A 23,136-nucleotide genomic window follows, 5' to 3' on the forward strand; every position below is an offset into this window, starting at 1 on the left:
TACCATCACATTTTAATACCGTATATGGTGTATAGATAGTGTATTATATTTAATTAAAGACTAAATGAATAAAAATATAAATATACAGAATAGAAAAAAAACCTTAAAACCTTTGAAATATTTAAATCATGTTTTCCCCCAACTCAAAGAATTTGGTGATGTAACTGTAAATATTACCTCAATTATGATGCACCCCCCTTCTAAGATTTAAAGCCAGTACCTAATTGGTAGGCCACTCACCCATATTGTGGAAGCTGCACAACTGATAAACTCATGCAAAATCAGGGCACTTGGAGTTGGGTAACTATAGGAATTTGACCACAAGTCTTGGCTTTCCTAAGCAGAGGTTAGTCTGCCTCACATAGATGCCCTGTATCCTTACAGAAGCTAAACAAGGAAGAGAATACACCAACAGCAATGGAACAGATGGCCTCCATTTGTGAATACCTGGGTACCAACCCAAGAGAATTAGAGATTGGAATACTTGGTTTTTCATCTAAGAAAAAATCTTAAGTTACTCTTTGTCCTTTTTCTTCTTTCTTGAAAATGTAGACAGTGGTAATTGTAGGAAACAATAACAACAACAACAACAGTTTCAGCATTGATTAAAATAAGAAAAAGGCAATATTTATTAATATTAATTGTTTTATTTTTATGGTCATGATCCTTGTGACCAGAAGATGGGGGCCTACATTGCAGACTTCTTTCTGCCTGTGCTGACTTTTTCTAGCCCGTTTTTTTGCCCTCGTGACTGGCTAGCTGGCCAGTCCCTGTTGTTGGTAGCGTTTGACTTCTGGTCTTATCAGTCTGTGCTCTTCCAAGGTTTGGTCATTTTTCTTGTCCTGGCTTTACATCAGCCATTATTTTTCTTCACAGTCTTCAGAGAAATGAGTAAGGAAGGTGGCTTTTGGGTTTGTGGGTATTTTATATGCTAAGCTATAACTGATTTTACATGTTTGTGGTTTTTCTTTTAAATGTGTGTTTATGATTATTAATAATAACTGTCATTTACTGAGCTCTTATTATATTCCTGGCACTGTGCTAAATGCTTTGCATTCTTTTTTTAAACTCAGTTCTTAAAAATAATCTTCTGAGGCAAATATTTATCATTATCTCCATTTTCTAGATGTGGAAATTGAAGTTTGGTCATGATTGGGCTGGTTGGCTTGCACATAATAGATTTAGTTCATAACATAGTTTTCAAACTAAAGCCAACTGCAAAATTTTCTGAAGTTTGCTATCTTTAGCTAATGTGGCATTCTTTTCACCAGATCTTCCGAAAAGCGAGAGCAGTGGCCCCGTCCATTATTTTCTTTGATGAACTTGATGCCTTAGCAGTTGAAAGGGGCAGGTAAGAAATATTTAAAAGGATTGCCATTAAATATTAGCAATTACATTGTAAAGTAAATTAACACTTCATATATAGATTTTATTTATTAATACATTTAGACTAAATAAAAACTTTTTTTTAATTCATGTAGTTTTTTTCTCTTATACCCAACTATTTCATGTTATCACTTTATAATACTTTCATATACTTTTTTTTTTTTAAACACTGATATCCATTTGGGACATGTGAGTTAATTTTTATATCTTATTATTTATAGTTTTTACATTATTTACCCTAATACTGCCAGTCAAACTTTGGGTTTTTATATGCATATGATAAAAACTGTAAACAAAACTCCATTAAGGATAATTATACAATATAGTAAAACCAATTGTAATAAAAGGTGTTATTTTATAGATTTTAGTACTCCCTGGATTATGTTTCCTAAATAGAGTTACAGTAGAATAAAAATTAGTACTAATAGTTTTGTTCCTGAATCTCAAGCAATAAAGATTATTTATATCATTTCAAACAGATTGTGTGTGTGTCTGTGTGTGTGTGTGTGGGTATACAGATGTATATGTGTGTGTATGGGTATGTGTGCATGTATCTTAACTGTTTACGAGTTTGATTTTTTTCCTCTACAAATGTTTATTTTTTTATTTTTTTAAAGATTTTTATTTATTTGTCAGAGACAGAGGGAGAGAGAGTGAGCGAGCACAGGCAGACAGAGAGGCAGGCAGAGGCAGAGGGAGAAGCAGGCTCCCTGCCGAGCAAGGAGCCCGATGTGGGACTCGATCCCAGGACCCTGGGATCATGACCTGAGCTGAAGGCAGTTGCTTAACCAACTGAGCCACCCAGGCGTCCCCTCTACAAATGTTTAGAAGGCCTTTTAAAGATTATATATTACAAGTACTTCATGTGGAGAATGTTAATTTGTATGCTTTGTGCGTACCTTCTTGATCTATATATTGATTAGAAAAGTTTTGCTTGGGATGCCTGGGTGGCTTAGTCGATGAAGCATCTGCCTCAAGTCCTGAACCTGGGGTCCTGGGATGGAGCTCTACTTCGGGCTCCTCTCTACTTTGGGAGTCTGCTTCTCCCTCTGCCTGCTGCTCCCCCGCTTGTGTGCTCTCTCTCTCTCTCCCTGACATATACATAAATAAAATCTTTAAAAAAAAAGAAAAAGTTTTGCTGATAATAATTACAGTGATGATAGATGGCACCTTTTAGTCCTAGAGTTAAAGTCTGTAACAGACATTGGTGCTCTTTTCTTTCCTGGGTAGAGCTACCTCATCAGATGAGAATACAAACTATCATGAGGAGACTATTACTGGGTGGTAGTCTGCCCTACTCTTCACTCTACCCATTGGATAACCTATAAATACCTACTGTCTTTTTACTTTATGAGTTGAAGTACTTAGACTGTCTTAATACTTCTGAGGTAAAGTGTCATAAAAGGTTACAAGTAGCTCAAGTTAGCACCTAACTACAAGAGAAGAAAAAGAAACCAGAGAAGTTTGCTGAAGCAGTGTGACCTGCCACATTTATGTGACGTCAGAGACATTTTTGGAGCCTAAAAAGGAACAGGGTGGGATACATTGTTAAATATGAACCAGATGTGAGGTAGTATATATAGCAGAGTTCTCATAAAATGCTTTTGAAATAAAATGGTGTGAGAAACCAGACAAGGCACTTGATAGGAATATCCTGTTTTTGTGGGCAATTTGGCCCAGTAGAAATTTGCAGATATTTTAGAGATGCTAGTGATTTGCAGCCTCCAGATATCATTCCCCAATTCATTGTGAATTGTGTACCTCCCTCATTCAGTGGCTTATTCAAACCAAGGTCAAATAAATTCTGTGGTGTTTCCTTTGTATAGAAAAATTTTTGGTCATGTTCATTGATGTTTCAGAAAACAACAATAAATGGTACCTTGGTGGCTCAATTAAATGTCTAACTCTTGATCTCAGCTCTGGTCTTGATCTCAGGTCATGAGTTCACGGTCATGAGCCCAAGCTCCTCGTTGGGCTCTATACTGAGTATGGAGCCTACTGAAAAAAAAAAAGTAGAAAGAAAGAAAACAACAAAACAACAATGAAGCTGATTAAAACAAAGGAAAAAAACATAATGCTAATGGTCCAAAGTAGAGACTTCTAGTTGGTTATATCTTAGGAGCACTAAGTTTTACGTAGATTATTTTTGATAGTCATAAGAATCTCAAAGAGTGATACTCTGTTTTCTCTTGTTTATTTGGTTTTTCTTTCTGTATTTCTTTTTTAAAATTGTGTTATGGCCAGCATTGCCTAGAAAATAATTGTTTTATCTAATAAGAATGCGGGCACCTAAAAACCAAAATATGTAAAACCTCCACATATATATTTTTGTTCTTCAGCTACTTGAATTGGACAATTCCTAGAAATTGAAAAAACAGTTATTGATATATACCAAAAGTATAAAATTCCCAAGATACTAAACCAATTTTATGTTTTGTTAAAGAAATAGAAAACATGGAAAAATTTAAAATTCCATAAACTAGTAGGCATTTCTACATAATATTGGGCTATAGAATAGTTATTGCTTTAATTTGTTAATTGTTTTTATGTTTTCTATGATAACATTCAGGTCAAACCCATATGACTAGTTCAAAAATAATGATGCATAAAAAGACTGTTTCTTCTTATCAAGACTTTAATTTCTAAACTTAAAATGTTTAACAAATTGAGTAGAGAATTATTATATACTCTAGTCCCTATTATCTTTTGTTTTTTAAATCAATTATTTTGACTATTTGAAGTTACTCAAGTTAGCCATGGAACTGAGGTTTGCAGCCATGAAGCACATTGTAAATAGAACATGGGTATATTGTTTGCTTAGCTTTAGAAATATTTGTGCTTTCAGAACGAGAGATTTTTTTTTCATGCTTATCAAAGTATCTAATTACAACCACTATTTTCTCCTCCTCCCTGTCCCATTTAAATTTCTTTGGGGTTTGAAAAATAAATAAGCCTAGTGTTCACTTCTTTTTTTTCTGAATACCATTTAAATTATGGGTGTTCTGAATTCATATTGTGAGTTAGAGAAAATGTTATAAGGTTCCCTTTATGAAGTGCTTTAATGATCTAAGATTTGGTAAAATTGAAAATGTTGTTAAAGTAGCAGAGCTCTTTGGAAAAGAGGTATTATATCAGCGAGTAAAGCACTGAGATACGGAAGAGGCATAAATTAAACTGAGCTAATAATATTAGGTAATACTCATTTAGTGCTTGTTATGTATTGGAAATTGTTTTGAGTGCTTTACAGGTGAAGGAAAAAAACTCACAGAAAGGCATCTGCCTTAATGCAAGGTAGGATATCATACAATGGACAGTTGGCTCCGGTACTCTGCCTGAGCTTCATACTAGCTTAAATATTTACCCTTTTCAGGGTTGTAGTCAGGAGGAGAGAGCAAGCTGGGCAATAAATCATTGGTCAGCCTTGTCCTGGGCAGTAGTCCTGTCCTCAGAAGTGGAGAGATATAGAGCAAGTCTCCATATGCTGTATTCTCTTAGCCCAGTCTTCTTTGATAGATAAAATAGCCACTGACTAACCTGGAGATGCCTAGAAGATCTTCCTTGTTTAGGACATTCTAGTTAGTCTCAGGATCCTGAATCATCCTCATTTCCTGACATTGATTGCCTGGTAATGCCAAACCCTAAGCATGATTAGAAGAGGTTCGAAATTAGGAACTTACCCCTAGAGCTAAAGAGGCTCATCTTGTTTGTTTAATTAACTTCTAAATAATGTGACTCTCTTTGTTTGACCTCACTCACTATGTTACCGTCTTTTTTTATTTTGTTTTAGCATGTACTCATTACAACAGCCTTGTGTAGGTCCTATTTTCATCTCAGTTTTACAGATGAAAAATCTTAGACATATAGGTGCATGAATATGATAGCTCAAGGTCATCAGAGCTGGGATTTGAATTTAGATATTTTGACTCCAGGGCAGATATTCTGAGCCACTTTTTGACTTGACTACCATAACCACAGATTCTAGGATTCCAGATATTAGTAGCTAACTAACCTTTCAATCTTGTATTTATTGTGCATTTTCTCTGTGAGTTACTTTAGTAATGCTAACTGGGCTGTTTGTCTAACTGGGCTGTTGTTACATTCCTTTGCCAGCATTCATTCATTCGTTTGTTCAGTAAATATTTATTGAATGCTTAGTCTGCAACAGGCTTTATGTTGGGGTTAAAATAGTGACCAGGACCTAAGGCAATTTCCTTAACTTCTCTATGCCTTTTTTTCTTTATTTGTAAATTGGAGATGATAGTACTAACAAATTTTAGGTTGTTAGAATTAAATGCACGTAAAGTGCTTGACACAGTGCTTGACACAGTAGCTGGCATGTTAGTAACAACTTAAAAAACTTTAGTGTTTCTTACAATGTCTGCATAGATATTCTACTGTTAATAGTAATAATTTCCATATAGATAGAAATATAGTAATAGACATAGAAATAAATCCTGTCCTAACAGACATTTGGGAAATTAGAAAATAAGATCTACAGATGATGGGTACTATGGTATTTTATCAGTCTAAGATGTCTTTAGTTGTAAGAAACATCATTATTTTTCCTGTCCCTTTACCCTACAACCCCCTGCCCTGCCTCTCAAATTCATAATATCAGAGAGATTATGTGGTAATTGTCTTTTTCTGATTGACATATTTCGCTCAGCATAATACCATAATACCCAACAACGTTCCGTCCACGTCGCAAATGGCAAGATTTGGGGGTTTTTTTGGTGGTGGTGGTGGTGGTGGTGGTGGTGGTGAGTTTTTTTTATGGCTGCATAGTATTCCAAGATGGGACCAGGGAGGGAGACAAACCATAAGAGGCTCTTAATCTCAGGAAACAAACTGAGGGTTGCTGGGGGTGGAGGGGAAGGGATGGGGCAGCTGGGTTATGTATATTGAGGAGGGTATGTGCTAGGTGAGTGCTGTGAATTGTATAAGACTGATGATTCACAGACCTGTACCCCTGAAGCAAATAATTTATTATATGTTAATAAAATAAAATAAAAAGATACATCATTATTATATATAGCATTACTGATGAAAAATGTAGCCTTAAACTGTGATATGAAGCCAAGAAGTCACCAACTCCAAGAGACATCCGATTTCAAAAATTTAAAATAGGAAGAAAGATTTATCTTAGAAATAGAAAAAAGTGGGGTCCCTGGGTGGCACAGTCATTTTGAGCATCTGACTTTTGGTTTCAGCTCAGGTTATAATCTCCTGGCTTGGGAGATGGAGCCCTGTGTTGGGCTCTGCACTCAGCATGGAATCTGCTTGATTCATACGCACGCGTGCACTCTTTCTCTCTCTTCCTCTCTCTCTCTCTCAAACAAATAAAACCTTAAAAAAAGGAACAGAAGAAAGATAGTAACCTTGTTATTTGGGAGAAAGAAGATAATCTGTTCTGTTTTATAAAAGCGATGCTATTAAACACAAAAAATATTCAGGATTTTGTTTTATGACTAGAATGTAAAAAAGATGATTAAATATATAGAAAAATGAAAAAGATTAAGTTCCTAGGTAAAAGCTGACTGAATGAGAGTTTCTGTAAGGTGTTGGGAGAATTAACTACTTTTTTGTTACTGTACTTAATCATCTACAATTGTTACTTGGAGTGGTTGGGGAAAAAAGAAGTTCTGAGCCAACTTTCATTGAAAATGAAGGTTTCAGGCTTAGCAGCATTCTGAAAAGAGCGCTGAATTTAAAAATAATGATCAGGAAATGCAGTATCCTCTTTTAATAGCATATCCAGATTTCAGGTAAATTCAGTGATTTCACAACACTAAGCACTGTGGAAGAAATTTTGTGGGTATCATTTTTCTAAATGACACTTTCAAGGAGGGTAGTACCTTTTTCTAATGTGATATTTATGGTACTTTTAAAAATTTCATAAAATCATAAACTTTTATAGCTGAAAAAGTTGTTATAAGTCATCTTGTGCAACTTTTGTTCTTCAGAACAGAAGCCCCTGGATTTTAAGACCTTAGGCACATAATTCCTTTGTGGCCTGGGCAAGACTAGAATTCATGTTTTCTGATTCAGTGCTCTTTGAACTGTACTACTCTTGTCTCTTATACAGTCAGGATTTGAGATAGAAAAAGTGTGTTTATGTTGTAGTAAAAATTCTCATGTAAGTAAATATTTAAAGAATATTTTTATGTTTAGGAAATTCTAACAATAACCGCTTATTAAATACTTTAACCCCTGTTTTGTAAATCTGTATTTCAAATCAATGAATTAAATGCCTAGTTCCTTGTATGCAGATTTTCCTAATTTATACTTGATTACCCCAGATATAACATGGTTTTCACATTTGTAAACTCTTAATATTAAACAGAAATGCTGGGGAAAAGAGAGCAAAAGAAGAAGTGCAAAATGTCTAACATTTTTCATAATAGTTCCATGAAATGTAGCAGAGTTTTGTGATTATTTTTGTTTTGTGTTTGTGCACTGTGGCTGAATACCATACCACAGATTAAAGGTTCAGCTTTCCTTAGAGAGATGGGCTGTTGCATCATTTTATCAGAAATTGGGAATTACTTTTTGTTCTTGTAGGACACTTAGGTCTCTTATTGTAGTTGTGTTGTCTTTGAAATGAAAGCTTGCTTTCACATCCATTAAGAAAATTGTCATAGGTAATCTTCATGTTCAGAGTAATGCATATTTGGCTAGCCTTCTTTAGGCCTTCTTAGGCCTCTTCCAAGCATCAGTACTGACTATTGGAGTGTGCGAGGTAGTTTTTAAGAAACAAAGTCAGATGCCTACCATTCAGAACTCCATGATATTTAAAAATGAATACTAGAAAAAATTTAACTTGGATAGATAAGATGCTGGTCTGTAATTTAGAAATCATACGAAGGGGCAAATGATGGGGCATTTCATTTTATTGAAGGAGTTAAAAAGGAAATGTTTATATCATTTTTGTGAAAATTTTAGTATTGAAGAATACATTCTGTTTAATCCGTACAGTCACGGCAGTGACATTTTTTTAGGATAGTGGTTTGCATACCTTTTCTGCACCAGGCCAGTTAGTAAACATTTTTGTCTTTTTGGTCCATGGTCTCTATTGCAGCTCTTCATCTCTGCTTCTATATTGCAAAAGCAGCGATAGAGAATATGTAAGCCAGTAAGAAAACAGTTGGCTGGCCACATTTAGCCTGTGGCTATAGTTTACTGACCCATTTTAAGATACCCTAAACGTCCTTTAGGTCCATGGCACTGTATGACTTTTGAATAAGAATAATTTGGAAAGGGGACTTGACTTCTGAAGGGAAAAGAGAATTAATGTTTTAGGAAAGTCTAGCTTCAGTATTTTCTACAACTGAACATCTTTTTTCCATTGTTGTGTTGCCTATCTCTAGCAGATAATAAAGTTTTATAAAATCATTTCATTATGTTAGTGATTACACATTTGTTTTTAAACTTTTTCTTGGAGTTGGTTTTGATTTCCTAGGATGTCAGTTTTATGGTTTTTGTTTCCTACTGCAGCTTTGAAAGTCAGCCAAGAATATTTCTCAGCCCATAAAACATTTTCACTGTGCTATTCTCCAGCTGACTCTCAATGATCTGTGGAAATAAAGGGCAAAGGCAGCTGGGTAATGGGAATCCAAGGAATTTCCTTCACCTAATCATCAACATTTAATACAGCCACCATTTCCTCCTATAATAAATAGCAAATTGGACAAGTAGGAGTTTCACTTCTTTTCTGTTTGGAAGTGCCAAATGGAGGTGTAAGTCATAAGTTTTTGACTATGAATATTTTTATTAAAAATAATGAATTAAGTAAGTTTACTTGGGGTCTACACAATACCAACACAGAATATAGAATTTTAAAACTAGAAGAATCTATCTATATTTTCTTTTTTTTTTTTTTTAAAGATTTTATTTATTTATTTGAAAGACAGAGATCACAAGTAGGCAGAGAGGCAGGCAGGGAGAGAGGGGGAAGCAGGCTTCCTGCTGAGCAGAGAGCCCAATGCGGGGCTCAATCCCAGGACCCTGAGACCATGACCTGGGCCAAAGGCAGAGGCTTCAACCCACTGAGCCACCCAGGCGCCCCTCTATCTATATTTTCTAATTCAACTCCCTTGTTCATACATGCCAGTAATTACAAAATCCTCAAAGGAACAATAATATCTTCATGATCTTATCTCAGATGTCTAGCACAGTGCCTAGCAAAGAAGCACCCAGACGTTTATTTTTTGAATAAAGGAATGAAGGCTTAGAGAAACTACAGATTATGTTCACTTGGTTGTTAGTGGAGTCTGACTTCAATATATTTTAGTGTCCTTTGTGAACCAATTTTCTTTTAAAATTAAATACTAAGACTGTCTTTCAGAATTTTCTCACCTGTCTTATGTTCATAGAAGCACCATCATTTTCATTATAAAGAATCATTTGTAAGCTTTGGAATATATTCATTCACCTGTCAAAGAGCTCTAAAAAGAAATAAATTAAGTGCTAAGTAATACTTTTTTCAAAAAAACTCAGTAGTTTTTATACATACTAAGTCTGAAAGTGGGTGTGGGCTCACCAAACGTTGTCAGTTGTGCTAAGGATACGGAATGATACATATTCTTTATAATGTACCTGTTGCAAAGTAATCAAATGATAACAAAGGATAGCAATAATAATGAAAATTTTATTTTTTAGGTTAAGTGAGGAGATATTTTGAGAAAGATTCTTGCCTTCCTTGGTATACTAATTAATTTTATAGAACGGTCACCAAGTTACCCTCTACCCAGACAGCTATTCAGTAAGACTTATTTTATTGTAGTTCAACTTACTTTAATCAAGATTTTTTCAAGCAAGCACCCAAGTCTTTGGGTACCAAATCCTAGGTGTCTGTAGCTATACTTAGAGCATATAAATGAAGATCCTGAATCAGTATCCATACCCCTCCACACAAAAAAAACAAAAGTTCATTTAAAAGACAAAAGAGGGCAGGGAAAAAAAAAAAAAAAAAAACAGATGAGAACTTCTTTTGGTATAGATCCAAGAAATCAAACAAGTAGAGATTTTCTTCTAATTAGTGTGTTTCTTGATCCAAGCATTTCTGTATCTGTGAACAATCCTATAAGTGTATTATATTTCTCTGTTTTAGAAATTTTAGAAGGTTTTTCATTTTTTTAAAAAAATCATTTAAAAAATCTGAGAAGTCTAAAAATCTCTTATCTGGAAGTTTTAGCTACTCAAATCATTCCTTGAGGACTCCAAGGAGCCCAAGCTACTATTACATTTGAACAGCTAATACATAGTTAACATTAAAATGTAAAGAACTCTAAGTACCAATGTACAGCAATCTCCTACTAATATGTCTTACAGAAAGAAAGAACCTTAGTTTAGTTTATTACAGTTACTGGCTTTGGCATGCCAAATAGTTATGAAGAGCTCCAGAAGAGTAGTTCTTGTCTTAGTATTATGTTGATGGTTTTCATGGCAAAATTAAGGAATTTTGATAACTTTCTACCATGTTGTAAGTAAATCTAGGTAGGGAATTGGCAGTATGAATCTGGATGTATGTACTGACGTGTGCTGTACTAACTTCTGAAAATCTTCTACCAATGGTGTCAGCAACCGTTTATATACCATACACTCCTATTTAGTTTATTTGTTAAGGTAATGGTAAAAAGTTAGAGATTTCTTTGTTAAGCCAATTATAACAGTGATAATTATAATAATGATAATGTTTATAATTACTGCCTGTTAATATTTTCTTTCTTTCTTTTTTTTTTTTTTAAAGATTTTATTTATTTGTCAGAGAGAGGGAGAGAGAGCAAGCACAGGCAGACAGAATGGCAGGCAGAGGCAGAGGGAGAAGCAGGCTCCCTGCCGAGCAAGGAGCCCGATGTGGGACTCGATCCCAGGACGCTGGGATCATGACCCGAGCCGAAGGCAGCTGCTTAACCAACTGAGCCACCCAGGCATCCCATGTTAATATTTTCTTTGTGCTGAGCATTGTACTAGATCTTCTATACATTTTATCTAATTTTGAGGAAGGTATGAGCCTACTACCCAGGTTTTGAGAAAACTGAGGTTCAGAGAGATTTACGTACCTTTTCCACAAGATTACACATAAAAATAAGTGGTAAAGCTGGCATTTGAACCCAAGCTTATTGAATATCAAAACTCTTTCCCCAATTCAAAGCAGCCTTCCCAATGAGTACTAACCAGGATGATTTTTAAAACTTCATGTTATATAATAGTTCATTATATCCTGTGACTTTAACTGAGTTCATTTATCAGTTTTTTGGTTGAATCTTTCTCTATATAGAGAGTCATGTCATCTGCAGGTAGTGAAAGTTTTACTTCTTCCTTGCTCATTTGGATGAGCCTTTATTTGTTTTTGTTGTTGTTGTCTGATTGCTGTGGCTAGGACTTTCAGTACTACGTTAAATAACAGTGATGAGGGTGGATGTGAGGGAGTCTTGTTCCTGACTATAGAGGAAATGCTCACAGTTTTTCCCCATTTAGATGGGAATTAGTTGTGGGTTTTTCATATTTGGCCTTTATTAGGTTGAGGTAGGTTCCCTGTAAACCTACTTTGTTGAGGGTTTTCCTCATGAAAAAACGTGGTTTTTCATGTTGATTGATTAGCAGTTGAATAACCCATGCAACCAGGAATAAATCCCACTTGATCATGGTGAATGATTTTTTTAATGTATTCTCAGATTTGGTTTGTTAGTATTTTCTTGAGAATTTTCGCATTTATGCTCATCAGGGATATTGGCCTGTAGTTCTCTTTTTTTGTGGTCTCTGTACCTGGTTTTGATATCAGGGTAATGCTATACAACAGTAACGAAGCAAGAGAAAGAGAAATTAAGGAATCAGTCCCATTTACAACTGCACCAAAAACCTAGGAATAAACCTAACCAAAGAGGTGAAAGACCTATACTCTGAAAACTATAAAACGTTGATAAAGAAATTGAAGTTGTCACAAAAACTGGAAAGTTATTTCATGCTCATGGATTGGAAACAAATATTATGAAAATGTCTATACTGCCCAAAGCATCTACACATTTAATGCAGTCCCTATCAAAATACCACCAGCATTTTTCACAGAACTAGAACAAATAATCCTAAAATTTGTATGGAACCACAGAAGACCCTGAATAGCCAAAACAACCTTGAAAAATAAAAGCAAGCCTGGAGACATCACTATTCCAGACTTCAAGTTATATTACAAAGCTGTTAGTAATCTAAACAGTATGGTACTGGCATAAAAATAGACACATAGATTCAATAGGATAGAAAACCTAGAAAAGAACCCACAGATATATGGTCAGTTTATCTTCAACAAAGCAGGAAAATATCCAATGGGAAAAAGACCATCTCTTCAACAAATGCTGTTGGGAAAACTGGATAGCACCATGCAGAATGAAACTGGTCTGCTTTCTTACACCATACATAAAAAGAAGTTCAAAATGGATTTAAGACCTAAATTTGAGATCTGAAATCATAAAGCTCCTAGGAGTGAACCCAGGCCACAACCTCTTTGACAGTGATTGTAGTAAATTCTTTCTAGATATGTCTCCTGAGATGAGGGAAACAAAAGCAAAAATAAAGTATTGGGATTTCATCAAAATAAAAACCTTCTGCACAGCAAAGAAAACAGTAAAACTAAAAGGCAACCTAAGGCATAGGAGAAGATATGCGAATGATATGTCTGATAAAGGGTTAGTATCTAAAATATGTAAAGAATGTGTTAAACTAAACATCCCCCAAATGAATAATCCAGTTAAAAATGGGCAGAGGACATGAATAGATGTTTTTCCAAAGAAGACATATAGATGGTCAACAGACACAGGAAAAGGTGCTCAGTATCACTCATTATCAGGGAAATGCAAATTAAAACTGCAGTGAGATACCAACTCACACTTGTCAGAAAGTCTAATATCAACAACACAGGAAAGAACAGGTGTTGGTGAGGATGTAGAAAAAGGGGAACCCTCTTGCATTGTTGGTGGGAACGCAAACATTGGTGCAGCCACTCTGGAAAAAGTATGGAGGTTCCTCAAAAAGTTAAAAATAGAACTACCATGTGATCCAGAAATTGTTGTACTAGTTATTTACCCAAAGAATACAAAAATACTAATTGCAAAGGCTACATCCACCCCAGTCTTTAAAGCAGCATTGTCTACAGTAGCCAAATTATGGAAACAGCTCCCCCCCACAACACACACACAGTGGAATATTATTACTCAGCTATAAGAAGAATGAAATCTTGCCATTTGCAAGGACATGGATGGAGCTAGAGAGTATTATGCTAAGTGTAATAAGTCAGTCAGAGAAAGACAAATACTGTATAATTTCACTTATATGTGGAATTTAAGAAACAGAACAAATGAGCAAAGGAAAAGTAGGCAGGGCAAATCGAAAAACAGACTCTTGGCTGTGGAGAACAAACTGATGGTTCCCAAAAGTCAGTTGAGTTGGGGGACAGGTGTGTGTGTGTGTGTGTGTGTGTGTGTGTGTGTGTGTGTGTGTGTGTGTTTGAGGGGGATTAAGGAGGGCACTTGTTCTGATGAGCACCTGGTGTTGTATGGCAGTGTTGAATCACTGTGTTGTTTATCTGAAACTAATATTATGCTGTATGTTAACAAGTGGAAGTTAAATAAAATCTTTAAAAAAATAATTCATTATAATTACAGAATTGTAATTTTCTTTGTCACCATTTCTAGATCAATGGCACTAAGAAATGATGCATGTTTAGAAGCATCTTCTCTGCTTCAGTTATTAGACCACATTTTTCAGAAAATTAGTTTGAGCTGACATATGTTAATTTTCCTTATTATTTATTTTATTGGATTATGTTCATGATAATAATGTGGGGATGTCAGGAGTGTGAAAAAAATTTTCTTCAAAAAACTGCTTTTGGCAATGAGTAAATTGAACTGTGGGGTTAAGAATCACTTGTTTCTCTAACATTGTATTTTAGTCAGACTATACAGATGTAATGAGTATTGCCTTCGTTAGCTTGGAAGTTTTACTGGGAGTCATGGCAAAATGGAAAAATACATACTTTTATGTCATTCTCTATGTTAACAGTTTATACAAAGTTACAGTTATGCTGAGCACATGCTGCTCACAGAGCTAAGGACAGCTATGTATGTCTCTACTTTTATAGGATATCCTGTGAACCTAAAATAGCTTATTTACTGTCAGCCTCATGCTGAATATTGATCACACTCTGACAGCATAGATTTAAGCTAGAAAACTCAAGGCATTATTGATTCTTGACATTCATTAGTTTTTGCTTTCAGGTTTTGAATTTTGGTGGTTCTTTATTTTAAATTGGCATCTATTTCTTCAGTACAATTAAGTGTTTTCTTTCAACTGTAATCAATAGATCTCCCTTACTGTGTGACGGTTTAAAAGATAGCTGTTACAGGTATTTCAACCACTTTGGCACATTGGTGTATTTGGTTTGCAAAACTCTGAAGTTATTTATGCTTTATAGTATTATGGAAAGAGTATAGACTCTGGAATCAAGTACATATGTGTTCAGATCCTGCCCCTGCCATTTGCTAGTTGTGGAATCTTAGGCAAATTACTCAACCTCTCTGTGCCTCAGTTTTCTTCTTATATATAATGAGAATAAAAGTAGTATTTACCTCACAGTGCTGTTATTAGGATGAATAAAGTAGTCCATGGGTTACATGGTACAGAGCAAGTTAAATATGTGTCATTTGTTATTAATACAGTATCTGGGAGGTATTAAATGGACAGTAGGTATTTTTTTATAATTACTTATGAAGGTTTTCCCTCACATCTTCTATGAGACATCAGAACTCTCCATATTCCTGAGGCTATAGGCAAGGCATAGATAAACTGCCTGTGTGGAAAGAATATATACTGAGCTTTAATAATGCTACAAGCAAATGGTTTATCAGGAACAGAAGAGCTTGTTTTTTTTTTTTTTATGGGAATCAGAGATCTTGTTCAAGAGATTATTTTTAAGTCAGCCCAAAAAGGTGAGCAAGGAATCTTAAGAGATCTCTGATTTTGATAGACTCTTCAGATGTTTAATTTTTAAATTAAATAATTATTTATTAGTTATTGTCAGCTGGACAACATAGATAGAATTTTAAATATGTGGAATATTGTTTACAAAAGTGGAATATGATAGTTTTTCTTTAGAACTTTTTTTCAAAGACTAGTCTAACATGAGTCAGTTTAAGAGTACGTGGTATTGGAAATGACTTATTAAAAACAATTCATTTGTGGGGCTCCTGGGTAGCACAGTCAGTTAAAGCGTTTGACTCTTGGTTTTGGTTCAGGTTGTGATCTCAGGGTCATGAGATGGAGCCCTGCTTTGGGCTCAGTGCTGAGTCTACTCTATCCATCAGAAAGAAGTTGGCTCTTCCATAAACATAGAGTTGTGTTCTGTAGGTAAATTTATTACTATAATATCAACACATTTTATTGAAAGTATAAAAGGCTTATGTTAAAAAAATCTTTTTAATTGTTTAAAGCATGTTTAATTATCAAAACAAATTGTTTAAACTGGTTAAATGTTTAAAACTTTAAAATTGTTTTAAAGTAAAAAAAAAAAAATCTGCTTACCTTTCCCAGCCTCTTTTTTTCCTTTTTCTTTGCCTAAAAGAAGGTATTAATAATTTTAGTGTTTTAGTGTTTTCATAACTTACAAGCTCTATCTTTATAAGAGATTTTTACTTTTTAAACAGAATATTGACAAAACGAATGTGTTGTGTGATTTTATTTTTTTTTAATTTTATTTATTTATTTGACAGACAGAGATCACAAGTAGACAGAGAGGCAGGCAGGAGAGGGAAAGGAAGCAGGCTTCCTGCTGAGCAGAGAACCCAATGTGGGGCTTGATCCCAGGACCTGGGATCACAACCTGAGCCAAAGCCAGAGGCTTTAACCCACTGAGCCACCCAGGTGCCCTATGATTTTATTTTTATGGATTATAGCTTATTTAAGTACTCTTATGCTTGGAATTTTTCAAAATATAAAATTGTTTCTCCCTTAATTTTTTTTTTTTAATTTTAAAGATGTGTATAGAGGAGCCAGAACTATAGTTATTGTTCCAGTGATGTTATCATCTTCATGGTATTTATTTGAAGAAAGTATAATTCATACTCTTTCTGAATTTTGCTTTAAAAAGGGCAAAAAAGAAAAATCTTTTTGTATTTCTTCCTCTCCCCAGTTCATTTTCTTTCAGGTGGTTGTATCCACTATTTATCAAAAAAAAAAAAAAAAAAAAAAATCCCAATTCCCTCCCAAGTATATAGGTTTCCTAATGAGATGATTCATTTTAAAACAAGTTCACATTAGGCTTGTCAGGATCAGGTAAAGAATGTAAAAGCAAAATTGGACCTAGAACACTTGGATCTATTCTTGACATTTTTTTTTTTAAAGATTTTATTTGACAGATAGAGATCACAAGTAGGCAGAGAGGCAGGCAGAAAGAGAGGGAGGAGGAAGCAGGCTCCCTGCTGAGCAGAGAGCCCAATGCTGGGCTCCATCCTAGGGTCCTGGGATCATGACCCGAGCGGAAGGCAGAGGCTTTAACCCACTGAGCCAACCAGGCGCCCCTATTCTTGACATTTTTTAATGAGTAAGCAGTTATTCGTATGTATGCAAACAAATACAGTTTCTATTACTAGTGGAATTGATACTTAAGACTGAGAAATACCCTGTTTGTACCTTTTTCAGTATTAGCTGCTGATTGTAGAGGTCATTTTATAAAGAAACCTTTGAAATAAACCTTAACTGTAAATTTTGGCTATAGACTGTTATCTTAAGCTATGAATAATTGTATTGGCTTCAGTATTTGAGAATCCTGAGTACACTCTTGATCTCTTTGATTCCTTTTGATAGTCTTAGGGAAATTCTCAGGTTTTAGTTTGTCAGATAGAGCTTTTATTTTATTCTCTTTTTTCTCTATGGAACTGTCTCATATGGTACTCTCTGTTTCTTAGTTTTCCACTTGATTCCATATGTCTGTTACACTGTTTTCATTCTTTTTTTCCCCTCTCCTTTGTGCATCAGTTTGGATATTTTCTACTTGCCTGTTCTCCAGTTCAAGAATCCTCTGTTCTCCTGTGTCTAATCTGTTACTCTCATCTTTTCTTTTCTTTTCTTTCTTTTTTTTTTTTTTTATTTGACAGAGAGAAATCACAAGTAGATGGAGAGGCAGGCTGAGAGAGAGAGAGAGGGAAGCAGGCTCCCCACTGAGCAGAGAGAGCCCAATGCGGAGCTCGATCCCAGGACCCTGAGATCATGACCTGAGCCGAAGGCAGCAGCTTAACCCACTGAGCCAGGCACCCCTGTTACTCTCATCTTTTTAATTTTTAATTACAGCTTTTATAGTTTTGGGGTTTAGAATTTTCATTTGAATTTTTCTTATGGATTCCAGGCCCCTGATGATGAAATTCCCCCCCACCTTTCTTGGACAAATCTTGGGAATTTTTATTTTTACTTTCTCAGTTCTATCCCTTTCTATATTACATATTGACTTAATATTGTTTTACAGATTCTAACTCCCTAGCATCTCTCCTCTTCTTAAGACAAAACTAAAAGAAATATATATATTATGATTTTGTTGATAATTGGTGTCTTGGGCTTCTCTCATTTGTTTAATTTTTTTTTTATTTGGACTCTATACCTAATACTTGAGTTTAGTGTCTAAAGCAGTGATGGTAATGGCAGGTTTTCTATTTGTGAAATTTTTTATCCATTCTCAAATTAAATTTAGATTAGTTTATGTTAATAGAATGTGGTTGTGTGTCATGGGCTTCCAGCATCTAAATATGGTGTTTGAAAAACTTCTAGAGGAGCATCTGGTTAAGTGTCTGCCTTCAGCTCAGGTCATGATCCCAGGGTCCTGGGATTGAGCCTGCTTCTCCCTTTCCCTCTGCCCCTCCTCTCCACTCATGCTCTCTCTCTCTCTGCTCACTCTCTCAGATAAATAAGTAAAATCTTAAATAAATAAATAAATAAATAAATAAATAAATAAATAAAAGCTCCTTGATTTTTGTTCCTAATCTGTGAGCCTAAATTTAGATTCAAAATGAAAAATGTTTAAATGTGTTTTTACTTGTAACTTTCATGTAAAATCTGCTTATAATGAAGCTGATGTATACTATTGTTTCAGCTTTAAATCTGTTAATTTGTATAGCAATTTGTGTTCACAACATTAATCCAAAGCTATAATGTACTGAAATTTTTTTTGAATTATATGATGAAAATTCAAGTATATTTTGGATTGTATTCAAATTTTTCATTTTAAAAGATTTGAGAAGTTAAAATCTATATGTTTAGTAATAATCTATATTTTTTGTTAAAATAACTCATTTTCCTATCCTCTAACATAATTGTTTTAATTTTCTTCTCAAATATTCCACTAATGAAAGTCTGTATTGAGTGGTATTCAAATTCAGTGGTAGCCCTGCCTAAATCTAACACTGATAGTTATGAGATTGCTCTTGTTTTTCTAGAAAGGATTCTAAATGTTCTATGTAGTATGATTATTCATGGTTATAGTTAGAACCACTTTATTACTGATAGGGTAAGTAGTCATCTTACTCTAGTTTTATTTAGTTTCATATATTCTATTCAAATTCTTGATTTACATTAATAACATAAAATCTATAGTTCTTGAGTCAGTCTTTGAGGATCTATTCTGTGTTTTTTATTTTGGAGAAGAAAGTAAACATGATGTTTTCTTTCTGCCTTCTAGATCCTAAAGTCCTTGAGGGAATAAACTCTTATTGGCAAGAGTTTTTGGTTGATGCATAATTTTCTATATAGACAGGCGTTTCATCTTCAGACAAACACAGCTTTATTTATTCCTTCCCAATATGGATACAATTTCTTGCCTTTTCTTGTCTTCTTGCACTATATGGGATTTGTAGTACATTGTTGAAGAATAATGGTGAGAAGGAACATCTTTGTCTCATTCCTGTTATTAGTGGGAAAGTTTTTTGTTTCTCAGCACTAAGTATGATGGTATAGTTTTTTCGTAGGTATTTTTTTTTTTTATCAAGTTGAAGTAGTTCTCTTTATTATTAGTTAGCTGACTTTGTATCATGACTGGGTGTTGGATATTTTTATATGTTTTTTTATTGAAGTATAGTTGACATACAATGTTAAATTAGCTTAAGATATATAACATAGTAATTCTAGAAGTTTTATACATTACGCTATACTGTCCACAAGTGTAGCTACTGTCTGTCATCATACAGTGCTATTTTAATACCATTGATTATATTCCTTGTGTTTTACCTTTCATTTCCATTGCGTATTCATTCCATAACTAGAAGCCCCCTCTCTTCATCTACTCTTCTTTACCCATCTTGCCTGACTCCCTTTTCCCCAGCAACCATTAATTTATTCTCTGTATTTTTGGGTCTATTTCTGCCTTTTATTTGTTTGCTTATTCATTTGTTTTGTTTTTAGGTTCCATGTATAAGTGAAATCCTATGATATTTGTCTTTCTGACTTTTATAATACCTTCTGGGGTCCATTTATGTTGTCACAAATGGCAAGATCTTACTTTTATCATGATGGTGTAACATTCTGTTGTGTATGTGTATGTGTGTTTTCGTGTGTATGTACATCACTTGGGTTGTTTCCATATCTTGGCTGTTGTAAATAATGCTGTAATAAACATAGGGGTGTATATATATATTCAAATTAGTATTTTCATTTCCTTTGGGTAAATATCCAGTAGTGGAATTGCTGGTACTGAATCAAATGGTATTTTTTTTTTTTTTAAGATTTTTTATTTATCAGAGAGAGGGGGGAGAGAGCGAGCACAGGCAGACAGAATGGCAGGCAGAGGCAGAGGGAGAAGCAGGCTCCCCGCTGAGCAAGGAGCCCGATGTGGGACTCGATCCCAGGACGCTGGGATTATGACCCGAGCCGAAGGCAGCTGCTTAACCAACTGAGCCACCCAGGTGTCCCTCAAATGGTATTTCTATTTTTAATTTTTTGAGGAAATTTTATACTGTTTACCACAGTGGTTATACCATTTTACACTCCTATCCACAGTGCACACAAGGTTTCCTTTTTATCGATATCCTCACTATTTGTTTTTTCTATTGTTTTTGATTTTAGCCATTCTGACAGGTGGAAGTTGATATCTCAGTGTGGTTTTGATTTGCATTTCCCTGGTGATTTGTGCTGTTGAGCATCTTTTTATATGTCTATTGGCCATCTGTATGTCTTCTTAGGAAAAATGTCATTTTAGGTCCTTTGCCCATTTTTTATTTGGATTATTTGTGGTTTTTGGGGTTTGAGTGTTTCAGATTATTTATATATTTTGGATATAACCACTTATCAGCAATATCATTTGCACATATCTTCTTTCATTCAGTATCTGCAAATATCAACTCCCATTCAGTTCCCTTTTTGTTTGTTCATAGTTTCCTTCACTGTGCAAAAGCTTTTTATTTTGATGTAGTCTCAGTAGTTTACTTTTGCTTTCATCTCCCTCGCCTTAAGAGAGATACCTAGAAATAAATTGCTATGGCCAATGTCAAAGAAGTTACCTCTTATTTTTTTTTCTAGGAGTGTTACGGTTTTAGGTTTTACATTTAGATCTTTAATCTGCTTCAATTTTATTTGTATAGTGTAAGAAAGTCATCATTTCATTCTTTTGCATGTTTTTTTTTTTTTTCCGGTTTACCCAGCACCATTTATTGAAGAGATTTTTTTCCATTGTATATTCTTGCTTCTTCAGTCATAGATTACTTGACTGTGTAAACATAGGTTTATTTGTTCTGTTTTATTGGTTTATGTGTCAGTTTTTGTGCTAGTACTGTGTTGTTTTGATTCCTGCAGCTTTATAGTATATCTTAAAATCTGGAATTGCGATACCTCCAGCTTTATTCTTCCTTCTTAAGATTTCCTTAGGTATTTAGGGTTTCTGTGGTTCCACAGAAATTTTAGGATTATTTGTCCTAATTCTGTGAAAAATGCTGTTTGTGTTTTGGTAGCAATTGCATGAAATCTGTAGATTGTTTTTGGTAGTATGAACATTTTAATAATACTTGTTTTTCCAGTCCATGAACATAAAAAACCTTTCTATTTGTGTTTTCAATTTCTTTCATCAGAGTACAGGTCTTTTACCTCCTTGGTTAAGTTTATTTCTAGGTATTTTATTCTTTTTGATACAATTACAAATGTAATCATTTATTTCCCTTTCTACTACTTTGTTATTAGTGTATAGAAATTCAACCAATTTCTGTGTATTAATTTTTAATTTAATTTAATAATTATAATTAATAATTTATCCTGCAATTTTACTGAATTCATTTATTCTAATAGTTTTTTGGTGATGTCTTTACGGTTTTCTATGTATAGTATCATGTCATGCAGATAGTGACAGTTTAACTTCTTACTTATCAATATGGATGTCTTGTAATTCTTGTGGACTGCTGTGGCTAGGATTTTGAGCACTGTGTTAAATAAAACTGGCAGGAATGGACATCCTTGTCTTGATCCTGACCTAGAGGAAAGCCTCTTAGTTTTTCACCATTGAGTATGATGTTAGCTGTGGGGTTTTCATATATGGTTTTTATTATGTTGAGGTATGTTCCTTCTAAACCACTTTGTGGAGAGTTTTTGTCATGCACAGACTGGGTGTTGGATTTTGTCAAATGCTTTTTCTACATCTGTTGATAGGATTATATGATTATATTTTCTTTTAGCCTGTTGATATGATAGATTATGTTCATTGGTTTTTGAATGTTGAACCAGTGATTCCACTTCATCACAATATATAAATTTTTTACACATCATTGAATTATACATACTTATTATACTTTGCTCAGTTCAGTTTGCTAATATTTTACATGTTTATAGAGTTATTGGTCTGCAATTTTCTTACAATGTCTTTGGTTTTGGTATTAGGATAATGGTACTCTCATAGAATGATTTAGCAAGTATTCCCTTTACTTCTATCTTCTAATAGAAATTGTAGAAAATTGGTAAAATTTCTTCCTTAAATGCTTGCTAGAATTTACTATAAACTCATCTGGGTCTGATTCTTTCTGTTTAGAAGATTATTAATTCTTGATTCATTTTCTTTATTTGGTATAAGCGTATTGAGATTGTTGTTCTCGTGTGGATTTTGGCAGATTCTCATTTCATCTAGATTATCAAGTATGTGGCTATAAAAATTTTTTGTATTATATTTCATAATGTAGTTTACTCTTAAATAATGTGGGGGTTTGGGTTGCTGACCCCCTATGCAGTTAAAAATCTACATATAACTTTGACTTCCCAAAAAAGTAACTACTAATAGTCTACTATTGACCAGAAGCCTTCCTGGTAACAGAAACAGTCAATTAACACATACTTTGTATATGTATTATATACTGTATTCTTACAATAATGTAAGGTAGAGAAAAAATCTTAAGAAGATCAGAAGGAAGAGAACATACATTTAAAGTACTGAAGTGTATTTATCAAAAAGGAATTGTCATATAAGTGGACCTGCACAGTTCAAACCCATGTTTAAGTGTCAACTGGAAATCCATTATTAAGCTTTTAAGGTCCTTGGGACCTGCAGCAATATCCTTTCTTTCATATCTGGTATTAGTAATCTGTGTGTTCTCTTTTTTTTTGCTATTTTTTTTTTGTTGTTGTTCTTGTTTTTAGTTATCCTGACTACAAGCTTATCATTTTTATTGATCTTTTCAAAGAATGAGCTTTTGCTTTTGTTGATTTTTCTCTCTTGACTTACTATTACCAATTTTATTTGTGCTCTAA

The 23,136-nt window shown here is 34.2% G+C and overlaps 1 protein-coding gene across 1 annotated transcript in view; it reads left to right on the top strand.

Moving 5' to 3' along the window:
* Nucleotides 1–23,136, top strand: part of AFG2A (AFG2 AAA ATPase homolog A) — a 327,091-nt gene that overhangs the window by 82,564 nt on the left and 221,391 nt on the right. Inside the window, exon 11 of the mRNA XM_059417577.1 lies at nucleotides 1,272–1,351. Within this exon, the coding sequence (XP_059273560.1) occupies nucleotides 1,272–1,351 (80 nt within the window). The remainder of the gene's footprint in view (nucleotides 1–1,271; nucleotides 1,352–23,136) is intronic.

The sequence above is a fragment of the Mustela nigripes genome, chromosome 1 (genome assembly GCF_022355385.1).
Source record: "Mustela nigripes isolate SB6536 chromosome 1, MUSNIG.SB6536, whole genome shotgun sequence".
NCBI classification, from domain to species: domain Eukaryota; kingdom Metazoa; phylum Chordata; class Mammalia; order Carnivora; family Mustelidae; genus Mustela; species Mustela nigripes.